General features: G+C 45.3%; 1 protein-coding gene across 4 annotated transcripts in view; it reads left to right on the top strand.

Annotated features, from left to right (window-relative positions):
* The window catches only part of PRR14L (proline rich 14 like), a 40,634-nt gene extending 26,603 nt beyond the window's left edge, over positions 1-14,031 (top strand). For 3 of the 4 annotated variants that reach the window (XM_020871601.2, XM_070475598.1, XM_070475600.1), the window contains 3 exons: positions 25-131; positions 7,093-7,164; positions 9,814-14,031. In XM_020871601.2, coding sequence (XP_020727260.2) covers positions 25-131; positions 7,093-7,164; positions 9,814-10,093 — 459 coding nt within the window. In that variant the 3' untranslated portion in view covers positions 10,094-14,031. Of the gene's footprint in view, positions 1-24; positions 132-2,879; positions 6,720-7,092; positions 7,165-9,813 lie in introns of those variants that run through there. The other variant, XM_070475599.1, reaches the window with a different exon arrangement.
* Positions 14,032-23,179: the final 9,148 nt, after the last annotated feature.

Raw genomic sequence — 23,179 nt, 5'->3', positions numbered from 1 at the left:
TACTGTCTTTCTTCTTAAAAATAGGCTGAGCCGGAGAAGAGGCCGAAGAAAGTCTCACAGATTCGCATCCGGAAAACCATTCCTAAGCCAGACCCTAACCTCACACCCATGGGCCTTCCTCGACCCAAAAGGTGAGCACCTTCTCTAACACACGTGGATGCATTTTTCTGGAAATTGTTTAGTATAATATAATGGCCTTTTCAATGATCATATACTTTGAGCTTTTGTTATATCAATACTTCTAGGAATTTATCCAAAAGAATTTCACCAGTACTGTGGCCAGAGATTTGTGTGCAGGGTTCTGGGTCACTTCCTGAGTCTCTATGCCCTGTTCCTCTGTGTTTACAATCCCAGGGCCTCCTCCAGGGGTACTGGGAAGTCAGCACTGCCATTGTCCCCAGGCTTAGGTGCTGGTGCCAGGGTTCAGTGGCTGAGAGACATGTGTTAAGCCAGAACGTCTGTCCTGGCCCTGGTGGCTCCTATCCCCACAGGTCTCACCCAACCCCACAGCCCAGACTCATGACATTCTACACACAGAACTGGAATGCAACCCACAGGTTATGAGAGCAGTCTTTTTGTTGTTGTTGTTGTTGTTTTAATTAAGAAAATGCTAGATCCATGTTATGGTAGAGTACAGCCTTTAAAATTTTGAATTCTAAAGATTTTTGTGACAGAGATGATTGCTCATTCCTAAAGAGTGAAGTGGAAAGAAAACGATTACTAAATTATGTATTGGGCGTGATTCCAGATTGTATATTTGACATGATTCGAGTTTGGAGATGATGTGTATTACACAGATGGGCTTCCCAGGTGGCGCTAGTGGTAAAGAATCCACCTGCTACTGCAGGAGACGCAAGAGACCTGGGTTTGATGCCTGGGTCAGGACGATCCCATGGAGAAGGGAATGGCAACCCACTCCAGTATTCTTGCCTGTAAAATTCCATGGATGGAGGAGCCTGGTGGGCTGCAATACTTGGGGTCACAGAGTGGACACACCATGTGCATGTGCACGCACGCACAACACAGTGAAGATACACACATTGTTAAAAGATATCTAGTTACGTTTCCTTTGTGATGGATTTCACTCATTCATTTCTCATTGGCAAATGGAAGCCTGTGCCCCTTGACTAACCCAAAGTAAGTTATTTCACCCTCCTGAACATCAAGGACTTACCTGTAGAAAGTAAATAAGAATTCCCAATATTTAAAATTGTTGTGCAGTCCAGTTGAGAAAAAAAGGTATCTATTTTATTGCTTCACACAGCACAGATGTGACAGTTAACTGTTCCTATGATCGACATTCCACTTTTCCCACTTGGTTTTATCTTAATGTGTTGTATCCTACAGTTCTTTTATTGATCATCCTACGATGTCTTTTCAAGAGAAATTTTTAAAGTATTTCAGATATCCTGTGTTGAGTACTACTTTTTACTAGAATAAAATAGGGTTCAGAATCATGGTATTCTACCTTGAATATTTTGGTAGATATAAGTTCTAGAAAACCTTATTCACCTTATTCAGATAAGTAGTGGGCGTGGAGAGAGTTTTAATGGAACAATGGCATTCAACCCTTTCAAGTTCTGTCAAGTAACATTAAAAAAATCTCAGTGATCTATCATCAAATTATATTGAATGGTTTATCACTTAATTTTTTTTTGAAAGCAAAGAATTGAAAAGTGCTGACTCCCTTGGGTTCTGTCACCCAGGCTTTGCAGGTAGGCATTGTCTCCGTTTGTGGGATGTGACCCAGGAGGATCTGACCAATGTCAGATGGCTAACAAATTACATGCTACTTTGGCACTTAGAGGTACTTTATTTAATCCTATATAATGAGTAAGGTTGAAAACTAAGATCTTCAATAAGTCTTTACCAAAGACATTTTGATTAAGATGATTTTATTTACTTCAAGTACACTTTTGTGTCTTGAAGATGCTGATTTAGTGCCTTAAACTTAGGGGGAAAAAAAAAAAACTTAGGGAAAATTTTTGACATGTAACTTAATTAGCAAAGGCATATTTTATTTTTCAAGCCCATCAGCCAGATCATTTTTACTTCCTTACTTTTCTGTTTTCCAATTCAAATGTAGTCGTTCCTTAGTATCCTCGGGGAAGTAATCATGGATGCCCAAGTCTCTTATATAAAATGGCATAGTGCCACAAATACGGTCTCCCCTCCATGTCAAGGGCTATGAAACAATAAGTGTGTTAATATTCACATTCAAGAGAACCATGCAGACCATTGAGAAATAAACTATGGAACACATCTTGTAGATTCCTAAAAGTCATAAGACAGTTTAAATTTATGTATAAGAATTTCCTGTTATTGAATTTATAATAAAGCAATGTGATTTGTAGCTAAAATAATAAATTACGAAGAGAGGAGTACATAAGAAAGCATGATATTGCTTCAGTACATGTGTGCACATGCACCAATCAAACTGTGATTAGACGTTTAGGAATAATTAATCGTGGGGAAAAAAAGAGATCCATTAATTAATATAAAATCTCATGATCGCTTCAATGTAGGGTACAAGTGTACTGCAAACACTGCAGTACTGCAAACCGATTGTCATGGCAGCTCATCATATAATTTTTGTTGTTAACAGGAAGTAGAAGTTGTATTTTATAAGATGAAGATTGAATAATTGACTTAAATGTTTCTATATAAGATTTGATTAAAGTTCTTCTAAGTTTTATATACTTTATCTTCAAAAGTTTGATAGTCCTAGTAAACATTTCACTTTTTTTTTAAAGAAGAAGAATCAACTATTAAGTCCAGCTTTTCTAAGTGATAACAGACTGAGTGTTGAGAATAGTTTGAAAAAGACATTATGTACAGTTAAGCTATTTTTGGTGTTTGAAGCTCTCCTTCTTAAATAGGCGTTGTCTGATGATAGTCAGGAGGAGAATGAATGAAACAAAGTCCCTCTGAGAGCTCCATTCCACACTGAATCTGAAATCCAGATATCCTTATACCAGGCCAAGTCTCCTCTCAATAAAGCCACTTCATGGAACCTTGTGTGAAGTGGGGAGAGACACATCCAAGATAAGTTTACGGTGACTTCATTAATCTCTAAAGAGGGGTTGGTGAGATCATTGATTTGATTCTGATACTAAGGTAGAATTCAGGGTGGATGGGGCTATTCAGAAAGAATTTGTGGGAGGTTATGCATGAGCGTACGGACACTTCTGGATGAGTCATGAGCAGGAGATTAGAGTTCAGGAGGTTGCTTACGCTTGGAGCTGAGTTCCTGTGTGCTCTCTTAAAAGTCTTTCAGTATGCTGCTATGAGGACCCCTGGTCTAGCAGAGCCTTAGGGGTTTTACCTTAGTATCACATATCAGTCTGAGTCCATTCAGGAGATGGAAACCACATGGTATGTTAAACAGGGCAAGTTTAATATTAAAGTGTTAAACTATTAACATAACAGAAGAGTAACCATAGAGGTGTACAGAGAGTTTTCTCTAGTTGCGGGGAGCTACTCTTGGTTGCAGAGGGCAGGCTTCTCAGTGCGCTGGCTTTTCTGCTTGTGAAGCACGAGCTCTGGGGTGCTTGGGCTTCAGGAGTTGCAGCACGTGGGCTCAGGAGTTGCAACACATTGGCTTAGTTGCTCTGCGCCATGTAGGATCTTCCCGGACCAGGGATCGAACCTATGCTTCCTGCATTGGCAAGCGATTCTGTATTACTGAGCCACCAGGGAAGTGCCCTGTACAGAGAATTCTGAAGGGCATCTTAGGGCGCCCTCCCCACAACTGGAGTCTGACTTTGTTGCAGAAGGTATGGTTGCAGCCATCAGATGGCTGGGTTGCTAACACTGGAGCTGGATGAGCAGGAAACAGCAGCAGCCTTACGGGACACGAGATGAGGCTGGAGGGCTGCACCCAGGGTGTTGGGGTGCTGCTGCAGTTGCATGGCCTGCAGTGGGGGATGTTTGCTCCAGGGGAGTCACAGGAAGTGACCCCCAGGAAGCTGGGGTCCCACCGTGGGCTTCTGTCCCTGAGTGCCTTATCTGTGGTGTGGTAGTCACCAAACTAGTGCTGCAGGGGTCCTCGGGGGCTACACACTCTGGCTGTTCAGCTAGTGCTGAGCCCCTCCAAGTGTCCCCATCTGACTTCACCCCAGATACCCCAATACACAAACACCCACGATGGATCATGTGGCAGGAACAAGGGAAAAAAGCTCCGTTCCTCCTCCAGTGTTCCTCTAGTGCCTTCTTTTGCCAAAGTCCAGCACTGTACTCACTGTGGAAAAGAAATTTGTAAGGAGGCCAAGATTCCATTATCACAGAGCAGGTACTGAGAGCACGTTCTGAGTTGAGAAGCAGTAATTTAGTAACTGGTACATTCCAGTAAACAAAATTTAAAGCAAATACACTTGACCAAGCTCTGTAGTTTTAGGAAGAGATATGAATGAACGGAAAGCCATGTATTTAATGTAGGTACAGAACTAAAGCAAGAATAGCCTGGAAAATTCAGCAAACAAGTGAAATAAAAGAGTTTTAGTCTTGGGACTTCCTTGGTGATCCAGTGGTAAAGAATCTGCTGCCAATGCTTGGGACATGGGCTCGATCTCTGGTCCAGCAAGATTCTACTTACTGTGGAGCAACTAAGCCTGCAAAATGCAACTGCTGAAGCTTGCATATCCTACAGCTTGCATACCACAGCTACTAAGTATGAGTACCTGGAGCCTGTGCTCTGCAATAAGAAGCCACTGAAATGAGAAGCCCATGCAACACAACGGAGAGTAGCCCTCACTCGCTGCAACTGGAGAAAGCCCAAGGAAGACCCAGCCCAGCCAAAAATAAGTAAATTAAAACAAAAAGGATGTAGTCTTAAGAGATCTTAAAATATATTGTAAAATCTCAGCAATTTAAACAACATGATGCCAGGACTTCCCTGGTAGCCCAGTGGATAAGAGTCTGCCTGCTAACACAGGGGAGGTGGATTCAATCTCTGATCCAGAAAGATCCCACATAGTGTGGAGCAGCTAAGCCCATTTGCCACAGCTACTGACCCCACGCTTTAGAGCCTGCAAGCCATAACTACTGAAGCCCACGTGCCCTGGAGCCCATGCTCCACAAAAGAAGCCACCGCAATGAGAACCCTGCGCACTGCAACGAAGAGTAGCCCCCACTCACTGCCATTAGAGAAAGCCCAAGTGCATCAGCGAAGACCCAGCACAACTAACAGTAAAGCAGTGTATATGGTAGAGAATCCGCCTGCATGTTGATGTATAGCAGAAACCAACACAATATTGTAAAGCAATTATCCTTCAACTAAAAATAAATTTAAAAAAAAAAAAGAATCTGCCTGCCAATGTAGGAAATGTAAGGGACCAGGATTCAATCCCTGGGTCAGAAAGATCCCCTGGAGTAGAAAATGGCAACACCCACTCCAGTGTTCTTGCCTGGAAAATTCCACAGACAGAGGAGCCTGGTGGACTATAGTCCATGGGGTCACAAAAGAGTCAGATGTGACTGAGCGACTAAACACATGTATATGTCAAAACAAATAAATAAATATGGCAGTGTGAAGAAGAACAAAATGATACGATGCCACAGGATTAATATACAGGCTTGTAAAACAAAAACGGGAGTCCATAAATAGACACTAACACATAGAGAAATCCAATATGTAACAAAGGTGTCCCCTCAGATCAGTGATATAAAGATGGGCTGATCATTAAAGTGCTACTGGGACAGCTGGGCAGCCATTCTAAGAATAGTAAAGCTGGGTCTCTATCTTAGACCTTTCACCAGAATATATTTAAGTCTGATTTCATGAAATCAGACTTAAATGTAAAAAAAGAATACTTGAAGAAACCATAGGAAATGGTTAACTATAACAAAATTCAGAGTCATAAAATAAAAATTTGAGTAATCTATTTCATAAAAATCTATCTTTCCTGCTGGGGAAAAAAGAAAGAAACTATAAACAGAGACAACACAAACTCGTATATACAGGGGAATATTAGCCATAAAAAGGAAGACATTTGAGTCAGTTCTGATGAGGTGGGTGAACCTAGAGTCTATCATACTGAGTGAAGTAAGTCAAAAAGAGAAAAACAAATATCGCATTTTAACACATATATATGGAATCTAGAAAGATTGTACTGATGAACCTATTTGCAGGGCAGCATTGGAGACAAAGGCATAGATAACAGACGACATGGCAGGGAGAAGAGTTCAGAGTTCCAAAGACAGAAAGGTAATCTTAAAAGAAGCCAGGAAACTTTGTAAATGTAGACACCAAAATCTTCAAATACTAGCAAACTGAATCCAGCAACATATTTGAAAAAATGATTATACCCATGACCAAGTGGCTTTTATCCCAGGAATGCAAAGTTAGGTGAACATAGGAAATCAATCCATGTAGTATGCCATATTAATAGAATAAAGGGGATTTAATTAACAGAATAAAGAGATAACATGGTTATCTCATTAGATGCATAATTACAAAATCAAAAGGCAGAATAGAACTCTGCTAACATATAAATTGGGACAGTATTGATTAGACTTAGAACTTCCAGGGACCTTGTATTGTTTGAGAGAAGGATAAAAATGTTACTGTACTTCAGTTTCTAGGTTAAATATGCTAATCAAAATTCTTGCCAACCGCTAAAAGAAAAGAAGATGTATAATTTTCAAGCCAGGATGGGAGGATAAAAAAGAGAGCAGTCCGTCAAAGAGAAGAAACATTGAAAAACTAGGGCAAAAAAGAAGCTGTAAGCTAAGATAATAGGTAGAGATCCAGTTATATCCCTCCCAGTAAGTATAACTGAACTGAATCTCACAAAGTCTAAGATCAGCGGCATGAAAAGGAAGATCCAGGATTCATGGTTCACGTGAGACATATCGAGAATTCTTGAAAAGTAAACGACTGGAAAGGATAAAGTTGGGAAACCAATCCCGTTCCTCTTAGGAGACCATGAAGGGACTTCCCTGGTGGTCCAGTGGCTAAGACTCCAAGCTCTCAGTGCAGGGGGCCTGGGACTGAGCTGGCTTCCACGTGCCACAACTAACCAGCAGAGCCAAATAAATAAATCTGTCTTAAAAGCGATATCATGAAGAATTTATATTTCTTTTTCTTTTCAGGTTAAAGAAAAAAGAGTTTAGTTTAGAAGAAATATATACCAACAAGAATTATAAATCTCCTCCTGCAAACAGGTAGGTACACACAAGTAGGAAATAATAGATTGGGAGGGCTTCCGAAACGATCGACATAAATCTCCAGTCTTCATTTTGGAAAGGGTTTTATGTTCAGTTCTTCCAATACCAGATCTCAAAAATAACTAGTGTTCACTTGAGTTGGAGTCGGTAGTAGGACAGGAAAGAAATGTGTGTCAGATTGGGTATCCTCTTTTCGTCTGTACTTGGATCTTCAAGACTAAGAATCATTGATCTTCAGATTTGACTCCATACCCAAATACAGAAGGCATTTCACTTACTTGGCTTTGTTTGGGTCTAAATTCTGTTCAAATCATTGAACATTTATTGCATTCCTGTGGTGTCTAGGATGAAGGAGGAGAGTTTTATCCTGTAAGATAGGATGAGCATTTGCTCTGAAGCCTTTGTCATATAATGTTATTCATTGCAACATCACTAAATATTGGATTGGCAAAAAAAGTTCTTTTAAATTTTTCCATAAGATCTTACATACTTGCACAGACTTGTTGGCCAACCAAATAATAGGAGAGGGTTGGAAACAACTTTAAAAATACCCATTACTAGAGTTCTGACTAAATTATTATCCACCCTGACTGTGGCTTTCACTGCACAGCCATTTAAAATGGGATCCCTGCGTACCCAGCTGGGGCACCTTTAAAGGTTATTGCTCATCAGAGCGGCACAGTGCACAGGATAGCCTATGGTCTGCTACCCCTTGAGTAAAGAGGAACCCGACTGTTGGATGGATGGTGCCGTGGGTCGGCAAACTACAGGCCAGGTTCAGCCAGCCACCTGTTTTCTTTCTTTTTTTCCAGTCCTATGAGCTAAGAATGACCTCTGTTCTTTCAAAGGACTGTTTAAAAAGTGAAAATAAATATGTAGCAGAGACCCAAGTCACTCATCAGTTCTTAAAATGTTTGCTACCCAGCCCTTCACACAGCAGGGCTGACCTCTGCTGATGCATGCTTACCTGTGCACATCTGTACATTGAATGATTTTGGGAGGACACACGAAACACTGTTGCTAGTGGGGTGGGGGTGTCTTACTTTTATTCTTTACCATCCTGTCCAATTTCCGTTTCTTCACTATGTGCTTGTATTCAGTTCAGCTCAGTCGCTCAGTCGTGTCCGACTGTTTGCGACCGCATGAACTGCAGCACACCAGGCTTCCGTGTCCATCACCAGCTCCTGGAGCTTGCTCAAACTCATGTCCATTGAGTCAGTGATGCCATCCAACCATCTCATCCTCTGTCGTCCCCTTCTCCTGCCTTCAATCTTTCCCAGCATCAGGATCTTTTCCAATGAGTCAGCTCTTCGCTTCAGATGGCCAAAGTATTAGAGTTTCAGTTTCAGCATCAGTCCTTCCAATGAATATTCAAGGTTGATTTCCTTTAGGATTGACTGGTTTGTTCTCCTTGTATTCCGAGGGACTCTCAAGAGTCTTCTCCAACACCACAGTGTGGAAGCAGCCATTCTTCAGCATTTAGCCTTCTTTATGGTCCAACTCTGACATCCATACATGACTACTGGAAAAACCATAGCTTTGACTAGATGGACCTTTGTCAGCAAAGTAATGTCTCTGCTTTTTAATATGCTGTCTATGTTTGTCATAGCTTTTCTCCAAGGACCAAGCGTCTTTTAATTTTCATGGCTGCAGTCACCATCTGCAGTGATTTTGGAGCCCCAAAATATAAAGTCTATCACTGTTTCCATTGTTTCCCCATCTATTTGCCCTTAAGTGATGGGACTGGATGCCATGATTTTAATTTTTTGAATATTGAATTTTAAGCCACCTTTTTCACTTTACTGTTTCATCAAAAGGCTCTTTAGTTCTTCTTCACTTTCTGCCTTAAGGGTGGTGTCATCTGCATATCTGAGGTTATTGATATTTCTTCTGACAATTTTATTCCAGCTTGTGCTTCATGCAGCTTGGCTTTTTACATGAGGTACTCTGCATATAAGTTAAATAAGCAGGGTGACAATATACAGCCTTGACGTACTCCTTTCACAATTTGGAACCAGTCTGTTCTTCCATGTTCAGTTCCTTCCAACTGTTGCTTCTTGACCTACATACAGATTTCTCAGGAGGCAGGTAAGGTGGTCTGGTATTCCCGTCTCTTTCAGAATTTCCCAGTTTATTGTGATCCACACAGTTAAAGGCTTTGGCATAGTCAATAAAGCAGAGGTAGATGTTTTTCTGGAATTCTCTTGCTTTTTCTGTGATTCAAAGGATGTTGGCAATTTGATCTCTTGTTCCTCTGCCTTTTCAAAATGCAGCTTGAACATCTGGAAGTTCATGGTTCATGTACTGTTGAAGCCTGGCTTGGCGAATTTTGAGCTTTACTTTGCTAGCGTGTGAGATGAGTGCAATTGTGCAGTAGTTTGAACACTCTTTGGCATTGCCTTTCTTTGGGATTGGAACGAAAACTGACCTTTTCCAGTCCTGTGGCCACTGTTGAGTTTTCCAAATTGCTAGTATTACATATTCAAAGTGCCTGTATTACATATTCATATTTGTCATAAAAAAATTAAAGCTGCAGACCAGAGACAGGAGCTGAGTCAGGAGCAGTGAGCCTTCGGCACAGACGGGGAGGGTCGGTGGCCCCCCAGGTCTGCGTGTCAGTGACCCTGTCTTGTACTTCACCTTTAGGTGTTTAGAGACCATTTTTGAGGAGCCTAAGGAACGAAACGGTACGCTCATCTCCATCAGCCAACAGAAGAGGAAGCGGGTCCTGGAGTTTCAGGATTTCACAGTCCCTCGGAAGAGGCGTGCACGTGGAAAGGTCAAGATAGCGGGCAGCTTTACGCGGGCCCAGAAGGCGGCCCTGCAGAGCCGGGAGCTGGACGCGCTCTTGATACAGAAACTGATGGAACTGGAGACCTTCTTTGCCAAGGAAGAGGAGGAGCAGGAGCAGCCGTCCTGCTGCTGAGTGGTGATTCAGGTTGGGGGTCTCGACTTCAGACTTTTCTTGGCCTCCTTGGAAGAGGTTGCCTGATTCTGCCCTCCCGCCTAAACCCCTCAGAGCGCAGGCTGTGGATTTTTACCTCCTTCCGGGTGCAGCTTCTGTAGGAACTGGTGCAGGAGGGCCCTCTAGCTTGTACTGCTGAGCAAAGAACCTCAGGAATGCTCCCTTTTTCTTGGAAATGGTCCCGGATGACGCCGGCCTCCTCGCCCCATTCTCTGCCATCCATGGAGGGGCACATGGCACCCCTTCAGCAACACTAGGTTTCAGCGACTCACAGCATTTGCACGTCCATGTGAAAGTCCCACATCGTTTACGGTGGTGCTAGACCAAGATCATTCAGACATGTGGCCTAGGGAGAGAGACCTGGCGTCCTGTCCCGTGAGGTCTCACTGGCTCACTTCAGTAGCTGAGGAAAGATGAGCTGTTGTGTTTTCTAATCCTTTGAGTCCGTCTGTCCAGAACCAGGAGTGTGTGTGTGTGTGTGTGTGTGTGTGTGTGTGTGCGCGCGTGTGCGCACGCGCGCGCGTTTGCGTGTAGCTTTTCCCTTTTGTCTTCTCCCCTCTGTGACTGTGGGTCACTAGTGCCAGAGGAGCCCGTCCAGGGCCCATTTGAAGTAAGTTGCACTTTTTAATGTTGTGGTGTTGATTATTTTCATTTGTTTTATTTCCCTCTTTTTTTTTTTTTAATTTTTGCTGCATGTTTCGAGCCTTTAAATGTGATTTTAAAACTAATTTTTTAAGACATCAAGGAGAAAGACAATACACATCTCCAGAACACACGACAGGCATTTGCCCCGGTTTGTCGGTGGGTAGCCAAGAGCCTTTCCCCATCAATGCGTTTTGGCAGCCTCTTCCCCACATGCAACTCGAGGAATGACTATTGTCTCATCTGGGTTCTCATTCTTGCCCACTAACTAGATGTATTTATCATAATGATGAAAGGAAGAGCAGGTTTCTCTCCCGGTCATTTGACAAGTTGGAAGGTTGGGTGTGGTCTCAGTGGGTTTCATCTGAAGTGGTGTCCATGACAAAGGTCCACAGCTGCCCTGGTGGTGACAAACGCCAACCCAGAGTGTCCACAGCTGCCAATCCAGGGGGAGGAGGGGTCAGCCGAGGTCATGAAGTTCATGGGCAGCCCCCTCAGAGGGCACCTCGCTGTCCTCTGGGCTCCTGCATCAGTCCTCCTGGAAGTCTGGAGGAATGTCAGGCAGGTCTCTCGGCTGCTCTGTGTGCACCTGAGGGAGTCTGCGGGCAGGGGAGCAGGGGCTGCTGTGTGACGCCCCGGCCCAGAGGTTTCATTCCTTTCCCGCATCAGGCCTGTGTGCCCTCACCTGCTTCCCCTCTTCCCCTTCCCTTGTGTTTTATCTTGTTTTCTCATCTCTGTCTCTGAAAACAAGAGTGCAGAGAATTAACATTCCTTGGCTGGTGAGCAGGATACTAAAAACCTAGCCTCAGAGCACTGGTCGCCTCCTCCATCCTCCTACGGGGAGCAGCGCCGGCCAGCGGGCACTGTCAGATCTCCAGGGGTGTTTCCAAGTCAGCCCGTGAGAGGATTGAGTGGTCCCATCCTGGCTCCTGTCTCCTGGGCTCCTGTTGTCTCCCCGTGTGTCAGCTGGCAGGGAGATGGAGTGGGGGGTGGGGGCCTCTATGTGCCTTTCCTCTGCAGGTCGACAGTCTGTGCCACACTGGAGCAGAAAAACTGGCAGTGTGAGAAAAGTGCCACGTCTGTCTTGTAGGCCCACTGCCTCAGGCAGAGCTTTCAGTAACCGAAGTACCCACCTGCTGACCCACGGAGGCTTCTCAGGCCATGGCCACAGCGCTTCGGAGGAGAGCCAGGCATTCACACCTGTGGACAGTGCAGACCAGATGCTGCCCCGTGCATCCCCTTTGCTCAGACTGTGTAGACGTGACCTGTGTGTCGCCTCAGTACCTCTCCCGTCCTGGGACAAGGTCCTCAGACACAAATGCTTCTGTCCATCTTTTTGCTCAAGGGAGTAGGGATGAGTTTGTGCCCGCATACGAACATTTTCAGGGCACTCCTGCTGGACAAACTCCCAGCTGTTCGCCAGCTCCGTCGTCAGTGTAGATGAGTCCACCATGTGGCAAACGTGGCAGACTGAAGTGGGTGCAGCTGCGGTTTCACCAGCATTCTGGAGATCCAATTTCAAGTCTGCCCGCTGCAGGCATGGCACCTGTCAGGGCTGGGAGCGAGGTTTGGAGCCTCAGTGTCTGGAGGGGAGGCATGGATGAGGTGGGACCCAGGTTCCTTCCTGTCCTGGGAGTGTAGGAAGTAGCTTCTCTGAGGCCAGCCTCCCCTTGTAATTTTTGGCCTGCCTCTGGCCGGGGCCCCGCTTCATTCCAAAGTTAAGAAGGGGCCCCCACTGCAGACTTGAAGTTGCCTGCCTGAAGTCCACGTCAGGCTGTAGCTGTGTTCAGCCGCACCTGTCTTAACGTCTAGCAGCTGCAGCGCTGTCTGTGGTCCTAGAAGCTGCGCCACCTGCCACCAGTTGGCTGCTGGCGCCACCTGCCCAGAGCCTTGGGGGGTCTGGTTCTGCGCTGGGAGTTAGTAGCTTCCAAGGATGGGGACTTCCCACCCCACGAGATTTAGTGATTTTAATATGGGAAAGAGGGGAGAAATCTCAGGTCCAATCAGCGGTTCTGCCCGTCGGCTTTTCACTGACCCCTCAGCTATGGTTTTCTCCCTGTGTCGGTTTCTGGCAGTATTGGCTGCCCTCCCCCTTTTTCTCCTGGTTTCCTTTGCAGCTTCCTTTGTCAGTTTAAATGTACCTCATCACCCATTCAAGCAGATTATGTCCACTTTTTCTCACTGACCTTACTCTTAAGAGCTACAGCCAAGGAGCGTGCAGTGCAGAGACATGTAGCGTTTGTCTTACTTGGAGCCCGAAAGAGCTCAGAAACTCATGCTGTGAATCTGGAACTCGGCACTCCCCCTCGAGCTGTGAAAATCAGACACTTTGTCACAGTTTTGCCTGGAAGGGCCTTTGGGCGCCAGAGCCAACCTGAGGTGGACTGCAGATCCCACCTTCTGGGCTCGGTCCTCCCCCCGGGGAGCTGGCTCCCTGCCTGCAGGCCGAGGGCGGCACGGAGTGTCCAGGGCAGGGTCACCGATCCAAGGCTCTTGCGGCTGGTGGAACGCAGAGCCAGCACTCGTCTCCAAGGCTAGGATTTCATCTCATAGTGTACGTCGAGATCGGCAAAAGACCAACTTGTAGGCGGTGGTACTTTCCCCCATTCCCTGGGGGCAGAGTATGCAGTCGGTGCTTTCCTTAATTCCCTTGTGTTCTGTGCATGTCCCCCAACCCCAGTATCATGGAAAGGACCTCTGAGACGCAACATCGTGGGTGGCTGTCCTCAAAGTCTGTAAGTGGTTGGCCAGAGGCTCGGAGCACCCTACCCTGGATTCGTGCACAGGGAGGGCTCCTTGCTGTAACCAAACTTCCTGTATCAAAAGCTGGCCAGGAAGAAGGCTTCATTTTACTAAAATCAAAGTGTGATACTATCACCTAGCCACACACTGAGCAGCAGAGGCTATTTATTCTGATTGTGAAGCAAGGGTCCCCGCATAGTCTGCCCTCTAGCACCGCACCCTGTCAGATGGGACGCTTGTACATCATGTGTCTTCACGAGCCCCTCTCTGGTGCTGAATTGGGTTTTAATCCTTGGCGAGAGGCCTCAGCATCTCCTTGGGCTGGTCTGGGCCAGTAAATAGCCGCCTGAAGTGTTTATATAATTATCATGGTCAATAGTTCAGTGAAATTTGTACATTTTTGGTAACATTGGCACACACAATGCCCCTGCAGTTCCTTTTCTGTTCGGTAGTTTGTGACTAAAAATCCCACTGTTATGTGTGTTAATTTATGAAAATAAAAAGATTCTTTTTTTTTTCTTTTTTTTTTTTGGAAAACCTTTCAAATAACTCTCAAGGCTATTGTTCTTTTGGCTTCATCAGTTAAATTTTTACCTGTAATGAGGTTGCTGTTGTTTTTTAATAGACATTCCAAAGTTATATATATCACAACAAACATGTTCCTTCCCACAGTGGTGACCATTTTCTGAGGACTGCCCAATGCTCAGGACAAGTGTAGAGTTCCACCTGTGGGTGGCCTTCTGAGCCAGTTGTGCAGCATTTTAAGTTTACTCGGGTGGTGAATCATTTTGAGGGCCATCTGTATCTGGAAACAGCTAAGACTCCTTGAGATTCGAGTCATACCCAATTAAGTTGGGTAGGGAAGCCAACCACACAGTGTTTTAGGTGTGATTTTTGAATAGTGCTAGATTTGTCACATGGCTGGGAAATGAAAAAAGCAGTAACAAATTCAGGTCAAAATAAACATCAAATATTAGCAAGATGTCTGGAATAAGAGCTTAGCCTGCTGAGGAGGCTACCTGGGAGAGCATAAATATGGTGGAACACATTCACTTACTTTTAAAAAGGCTTTAAAACAATAAAACGAAAAAAAGGTCTTGCCTTCTATCATATCCTTCCCACCTCTATGTGAGGTTAGGCTGCGAGTCTAATGATTCTCAACTCTGTAATTAACCAGTGGAAACGAGTGGGAGAGTGACTGCATACAAGGCTATTTACCATCATGTTCCAGAAAGCAGCACAATTCCTGAGGATATTCTTTGTCCAGGGAAAAGCAGCACCCAAGTCTCTCTTCCTGGCCTTTTTCCAATTCCTGGATTTCTGCAGCAAAGACCTCTGTCCGTGTGATCTGTCACCTTCGGGGAGCACCCTGCCTGGTGGATGTGCTTGTGCTGGTTAGGTTTCACAGTTACTTGGAGTAGAGTCCTCTCCACACCTTTTCTACCTTTAGAAGGAAGAGGCTCATCATCATCTAAGGCTGTGTTACTAGTTCCATCCTTTATGTTTGGCTGTGCTGGGTCTTTGTTGCTGGCCGGTCTTTCTCTAGTTGCAGCAAGCAGGGTCTACTCTCTAGTTGCATGGGCTTCTCATTGCAGTGGCTTCTCTTGTGGAGAATGGGCTCTAGGCATACGGGCTTTCGTAGTTGTGACACCCAGGCTTAATTGTTCTGTGGCATGTGGGATCTTCCCTGGACCAGGGCTCGAACCCATGTGCCCTGCGTTGGCAAGCGGTTTCCCAACCACCAGGGAAATCCCCATGTTACTGCTTTAGCATCCCTACCACAGAAGCATAGCCTTGATAGGGCCTCTTGAGAGCAAGCGGTCCAAACTGACGGAAGAATCCTCTACTGTGTCCTGCCCTCTGCGTGTGATGGAGACCTAATTTCTGCAGTTCCTCTGGGACTTCTCTTGAGGAGGGTTTTAGAAAATTCCCAGTTCTTCAGGTAACTTCCAGGGTCACAGGTGAGTCTTTCCTAACAGCTTTCTCAAGCTTACTCTGTCCTCTCCCTCCTCGCTGCCAGCCAGTGCTTCTGCTTGGGCATTTCCCTGGGGTGGGAGCAGTTTGACCAGGACTTGCTCACAGACCCTTTCTGCAGTTCCTTGGTCGGTGCAGGCGTGGTCCTCCCTATGATGTGTTCACCCAGCATCCCTGCTGCCCAGAAGGGTTTTCTCCCACATGGTCACATGGTGCCCACAGACACTGTTCAGCTCTCTGCCTTCCTAAATCACTCTTCTTAAAAGTGTACCCTCCCTCCACCCCAGCTCCTTGTCCATCCTCTTTCCGATGCTTTATGTATCTAGCACTTATCATTTCCTCCCTGTATCTGTTCATCCCTGTAACGGAGGCTCCTCTCTGGTCCCTCTTGTGGCTCCTCGGGCACCCAAAACACTGCCTTGTTGTTCAGTAGCCAAGTGCTGTCGGACTCTTTGTGACCCCACGGACTGCAGCACATCAGCTTGCCCTGTCTGTCCTTCACTCTCTCCCCGAGTTTGCTCAAGCTCATGCCCTTTGAGTCGGTGATGCCTGGTGACCCCGTGGACTGTAGCCCACCAGGCTCCTCCCTCCATGGGATTCTCCAGGCAAGAATACTGGAGTGGGTTGCCATTTCCTCCTCCAGTGTATATTATAGGGGCTCCGTAAACACTTGCTTGTGAATGAAAGGTCGCCTTCATTAACAGACCCTATTGTTTGACAGGCCGGCAGAGGTTCTCTCCATCCTGCCGATTCTGAGTAAGACCTCATAACTCTCCTCCCTTCGATTACCCTTCCAAGGACCTGGTTGGTGGCTGCGCGGCAAGTGAACTGGGCCCTTCCCGGCGCGGCCACACCCACTGCTGACCTCGAGACGTCTGATTGGCTGTAGCTCACAGGTGGGGCGAGGCCAGCCAAAGTGTTCGCCCCTCCTGTGGGGTCGCCTACCTTCCAGGTACTTCCGCGCAGCCCAACCTGGAGCCTGCATCCCTGGCTCTGGGCACGGACACAGGGGATGCCGAGAGTAGAGGTTCCTGCGGGAAAGAATCGTCTTGAGAATTTTTCTCCCTTTTGCATTTTAATTTCAGACTTTGGGAGAGGGTAAAATGGTCCTTGTAAGAGTACAAACACGGGGAAAATATCCCCAGGTACTGCAGCGGTTGATGGGTTCCCCCCTATTGCCACCAGCCCGAAGTGATCTAATTTCGCTCTTTTCAGAACCACTCATTCCCTTGAAATCCTTCCCCAGTGTTCCTCTCGCCCACACTAGCGTTTACTGACCCCCAGTTCCAAGCATTCTGTGTTTATTACCTTCTCGAATCCTCACAACTTGATGAGGTAGATGTTTTTAATCCCCCTTTGTGGATGAGGAAGCTGAGCCTTACAGACAGACTGACTGACGGCGCCTGTGTGGCAAACGTTAGCGCCGAGGTCTCTCCCTACAGCGCCCCGCGCATCCACCTCTGCTAGCAAGCCTCACCCCTCGGCCACACCAGCCTCTTCAGCCCCGGCCCCACCCCCCCCCCCCCCCCCCAGGCGCTCCGCCCTCTAGTTCTTCAAGCCCTCCTTGCTGCCTCTGGCCTTGGTGCTTTTGCCCAAAAAGCGGTACCATCGGGTAAAAATACTCTTCCACCCCTTCGCTTGTGCCTCCACGTCTTCGGGTCTCTGGAGGTTTTCCCCTCCGGCTCCCTTCGCTGTCAGGCACCTCTCAGCTGCTTCCTCAGCCCACACACTCCCCATGCGCTCAATCCACAGCCCTCTCCACCCTGTGAGCTTCAGGAGACCCACGGAGTACGTTTATCTGCCTACAGGTCGTGCACCACATTTAGGTCTGCAGCACAGCTTCGGAAGAACTTTCATGATGTTCTCTAAGAGGCCAGGTGCTAGAGGTGAGGCCGGGTGAACCCGCCGCCCTCCTTACAGCCTCCTGTTCACGTCAGCAGCTCCTTATGGGAGCGTTTGTTTCCATCATGCCTCTTCCTTTTCTGTCACTCCTGTCCCTCCCTCTCTCTTTGTCCAGTAACTACCCCTCCTCCTCATTAAATAGACACAATCTAGAACAGATTTATTATCTTAAAAATTTATGGGGACATCCTTGGCAGTCCAGTGGCTAAGACCCCACAATTCCAATGCAGGGGGCACAGACTGGGTACCTGGTTGGAGAACTCAGATTCCATATGCTGCATGGCTGGGAAAAAATATGTATATATGTATATATGTGTGTGTGTGTGTATAATTGAACTGAATCCCAAATCAGGCACATGCTACCTTAAAATCATAGAACTGCATAGCTGGAAGGAGGCCTTGGAAATAATTTACCCTTTTGGTGAACTATATCCAAATCCCTTCTTACGGTTTTTGTGAGGCTGCGGCTAGCTCCCACCTCTGATGATGCCAGGACAGAGGCGCCCTTGCAGGGTGCTCTAGACAAGATTTTAGACAACTTTTTCTGTGAAGGGTCAGACAGTAGCTATCTCAGGCTTTGCAAGTCATATGACCTTTACTGCAGCTACTCAACTCTGGTCGTAGCAGGAAAGCCGCTGTAAATGATATGTGAATGAATAGGGGTGACTGTATTCCAATAAAACTTTCTTTACAGAATAGGAAGTGACACCTCATTTGCCAACCTTCACTCTGGAGGATGAGCATCTTTACTTGGACTCAGGAAACTCCTCCCCACTTGGATTTTACCTAGGGACTCACCAATCCAATGTGTTTCTACATGAGATGACTTAAAGAAAAAATGAGATAAAACAAAATCTGTCAACACATGAAATCAGTATAATTGTCCTGACCAGAGGAAACCCATTGTCAACACAGTATTTGGAAGCTTCTAGTCCAGTGCATGTCAAAGGGCTTCTGGGAAGTAGCCAGAGGAGTCCGGAGCAGAGGGTTCCATCTGACCATGGTAAAGGGCCTCGAATCTGTCCCAAGCAACTACAGTGTTTTTTCCTCCTTTTAATACCACCAGGACCTGGTTTGACAGTAGGTGGGGTCCTAGGAGAAGGGTTGTGTCTTTTACTGTACGTGGGGCCTGGGCATGCCACAATGAAGATGGAAGATCCCATGTACTGCAAGTAAGACCTGGTGTAGCCAAATAAATATTTTTTTAATGGGGCTAGAGATGAATCCATGCACCTATGGACACCTTATCTTTGACAAAGGAGGCAAAGATATACAATGGAGAAAAAACAATCTCTTTAACAAGTGGTGCTGGGAAAACTGGTCAACCACGTGTAAAAGAATGAAACTAGAACACTTTGTAACACCATACACAAAAATAAACTCAAAATGGATTAAAGATCTAAATGTAAGACCCAAAACTATAAAACTTCTAGAGGAAAACATAAGCAGAACACTCTCTGACAGTCGTGTCCAACTCTTTGCGACCCCATGGACTGCAACACACCAGGCTTCCCTGTCCTTCACCATCTCCAGGAGCTTGGTCAAACTCATGTACATCCAACCATCTTATCCTCTGTCGCCCCCTTCTCCTGCCTTCGATCTTTCCCAGCATCAGGGTCTTCTTTAATCAGTTGGCTCTTTGCATCACGTGGCCAAAGTATTGAAGCTTCACCTTCAGCATCGGTCCTACTAATATTCATTATTCAGGGTTGATTTCCTTTAGGATTGACTGGTTTGATCTCCTTGCAGTCCAACACCACAATGCAAAAGCATCAATTCTTCAGCATTCAGCCTTTTGTATGGTCCAACTCTCACATCCATACATGACTACTGGAATAAGCACAGCTTTGACTAGACGGACTTTTGTTGGCAAAGTGATGTCTCTGCTTTTTAATGTGCTGTCAGTGTTTGTCATAGCTTTTCTCCAAGGAGTAAGTGTCTTAATTTCATGGCTGCATTCACCATCTGCAGTGATTTTTTGAGCCCAAGAAAATAAAGTCTGTCACTGTTTCCATTGTTTCCCCATCTATTTTCCATGAAATGATGGGACCAGATGCCATGATCTTTGTGTTTTGAATGTTGAGTTTTAAGCCAGCTCTCACTCTCTCTTTCACCTTCATCAAGAGGCTCTTTGGTTCCTCTTGGCTTTCTGCCATAAGGGTGGTGTTTTGATTCCAGCTTGTGCGTCATCTAGCCTGGCTTTTTGCATGAGGTACTCTGCATATAAGTTATAAGCAGGGTGACAATATACAGCCTTGATGTACTCCTTTCACAATTTGGAACCAGTCTGTTGTTTCGTGTCTGATTCTAACTGCAGCTTTTTGACCAGCATACAGGTTTCACAGGAGGCAGGTCAGGGGGTCTGGTATTCCCATCTCTTTAAGAATTTTCCACTGTTTGTTTTGATCTGCACAGTCAAAGGTTTTAGCATAGTCAATGAAGCAGAAGTAGATGTTTGTCTGGAATTCTCTTGCTTTTTCTGTGATCCAACAGATGTTGGCAATTTGATCTCTGGTTCCTCTGCCTTTTCTAAATGCAGTTTGAACATCTGGAAGTTCTCGGTTCACATACTATTGAAGCCTGGCTTGGAGAATTTTGAGCATTACTTTGCTAGCGTGTAAAATAAGTGAAATGTGCAGTAGTTTGAACATTCTTTGGCATTGCCCATCTTTGGGATTGGAATGAAAACTGACCTTTTTGAGTCCTGTGGCCACTGCTGAGTTTTCCAAATTTGCTGGCGTATTGAGTGCAGCACTTCAACAGCATCATCTTTTAGGATTTGAACTAGCTCAGCTGAAATTCCATCACCTTCACTAGCTTTGTTCATAGTAATGCTTTCTAAGGCCCACTTGACTTCGCACTCCAGGATGTCTGTCTCTAAGTGAGTGACCATACCATCATGGTTATCTGAGTCATTAAGATCTTTTGTGTGTAGTTCTGTGTATTCTTGCCACCTCTTCTTAATATCTTCTGCTTCTGTTAGATCCATACTGTTTCTGAGCCACGGTTGACCACTGGGGAAGCCCAATTAAACTATACAACCCAGAAATTCCACTCCTAGGTATATACAGAAGACAGATGAAAATATATGTCTATACAGTAAACCATATATGAATGTTTATAGCAGTATTTTTCATATTTGCTAAAAGGTAGAAATGATTAACTATGAAGGTATAAAGAAATGCAGTCTATCTATATAATGGAATACTCTTCAATCATAAAAATGAATGCAGTACTGGTACATATTATAACATGGACAAACCATGAAAATATGCTAAGTGAAAGAAGCCAGTTATGCAAATCCATATGTTATATAATTTCATTCATATGAAAATGCAAAATAGGGAAATCGACAAAAAGTAGATTATTTGTTGCTTGCATGCTCAGTTCCTTCAGTGATGTGTGATGTTTTGCGACCCCATGGACTGTAACCAACCAGGCTCCTCTGCCCATGGAACTTTTCAGGCAAGGATATTGGAGTGGGTTACATTTCCTCTTCCAGGCATCTTCCCAACCCAGGGATCAAACCGGGGTCTCTTGAATTGGCAGGTGGATTCTTTACCACAAGGGCCACCTTGGAAGCCCCCATTCAAGAAATGGCAACCCACTCTAGTATTCTTGCCTGGAATATCCCATGGATAGAGGAGCATGGTGGGCTGCAGTCCATGGGGTTGCAAATGAGTTGGACACAACTGAGCAACTAAACAGCAGCAAGCACTTCATATAAGTGGAATTAAACAATATGTGTCCTTTTGTGACTGGCTAATTTTACTTACCATAATGTTTTCAAGGTTTATTCCTGTTGTAGCATGCGTTAGTACTTCGTACATTTTCTTTTTTTAACATTTACTTATTTGGCTATATTGGGTCTTAGTTGCTGCTTACAGATCTTTTTTCCAGCATGGGAGGTCTTTTGAGCGGTGTCCGGGATTCTCTCTCTAGTTGTGGCTTGGGGGCTCAGGGGTCCCAGACTGTGGATTTATTAATAGTTGCCCAATAGCATGTGGGATCCTTGTTCCCTAACCCAGGATTGAACCCATGACCCCTGGGTTGGAAGGAGGATTTTTAACCACTGGACCACTAAGGAAGTCACTTCATACATGTTTTTATAGCTGAATAATATTCTATTATATAGATATATAACGTTTTTATTTATTCATCTATTGAACCACGTTTTGGCTATTGTGAATAATGTTACTATGAACATTGGTGTACAAATCTCTGAGTCCCTGCTTCCATTCTTTTAGGTTATACCTGGGTGCTTGATTGGGGCTTCCCAGGTGTGCTAGTGGTAAAGAACTTGGTCAGGAAGATCCCCTGGAGGAGGAAATGGCAACCCACTCCAGTATTCTTGCCTGGAGAACCCCATGGACAGAGAAGCCTGGTGGGCTACAGTCCATAGGGTTGCAAAGAGTCAGAGTGAGCACACACACAGGTGCTGAATCATATGATAATTCTGTGTTTAACTTTTTGAGAAACCACCAAATCATTTTGCATAGCAGCTGTACCATTTTACATTGTTACCAGCAATGCATAAGTGTTCTGATTTTTCAAAATCCTTGCCAACACTTGTTATTTTCCTTTCTCTTTGATTATAGTCATTTTAATGGGTGTGAAGTTGATATCTCATTGTGCTTGTGATGTGCATTTCCCTAATGATAGTAACATTGAGCATCTTTTATTGGCCTTTAGTATATTATCGTTGGAGAAATGTCTGTTCAAGTCCTTGGCCTATTTTTGAACTGGATTATTTGGTTTTTTGTTGTTGTTGAGTTTTGGGAATTCTGTATATATTCTGGAGACCATACCCTTATCAGATATGTTTGTTTGCAAATATTTTCGCCCATTCTCAGGGTTGTCTTTTCAATTTATTGACAGTGTCCTTTGATGCACAAAACTTAAATTTTTTTTTTTTTTTTTTTTTTTTTGCGGCAGACCTGACAACCAGCCCCCACCCAAACCACTGCGGGCTTCACTGTATTAGGAGAAACAATCCAAGCAGTTTCCTACTTACTGAGCTGTATTCTGAAGGCTGACCAAACTGAGCATTGGAAGAGGCTGCAAAAAGGAGACAGACATTTTAAAGGACGTGATTAAGGTTAGTGCTCATTCATAAGGGTTTTTTTAATTCAGCTTATGATTTAGACAGGCTACATGTCTCCCTCTCCCTCACATGTCTAGCTTCTTTGACCCCTTCCTAAAAAAAAGTCGATTCAGTTGTGTTCTGGCACCTCTCCTAGCAGGCACACGGAAAACACTCGGTACGCGTTCTGTATCTGACCACCCTAATAGGATTGCTTGGGAAACTCTGGAGCTACCGAATAAAGGGTGGAGAAGCAACTCAATCGTTCACGAGGTTGTTTTCCCCTGTGGTGGAGATAATAAGTGCAAATTTTGACATCGGGTGTTATCACTTTAGCTCCACTTTAAATAGACATCAAGTCTGGCTGGACTGAAGCCGCTTTCTCAGGAGCCCCACGGTGCTTGGCGCACTTGGCATTCACAATTCCTGATTCCTGGTACATCTGCTGCTGAGGTTCTGCAAGGAAGGCCCCGGGTCCATAAAAACCTGACTCCTAACCTTGGGTTTCAGAAAATCCACTTTAAGGGAGGAAGAGCAGCCTGGGAAGAAGCCCAAGCAGGAACTAAAGAAGGTTGGGGCTCCACAATGCCACCCCCCAACCCCGGACATCCCCAAGTTCGCGTCCCTAGGCAACTGCGGGCCGGAACAGCCAGTAACGGGTGCGCGGAGGGGCACAAAGGCCCCCCAGGCCTCGGGGAGGGACA

This window comes from Odocoileus virginianus, chromosome 12 (assembly GCF_023699985.2).
Source record: "Odocoileus virginianus isolate 20LAN1187 ecotype Illinois chromosome 12, Ovbor_1.2, whole genome shotgun sequence".
Classification (NCBI taxonomy): domain Eukaryota; kingdom Metazoa; phylum Chordata; class Mammalia; order Artiodactyla; family Cervidae; genus Odocoileus; species Odocoileus virginianus.
Note: the sequence above shows the minus strand (reverse complement) of the source record. Positions and strands in the feature narration are given on the sequence as shown.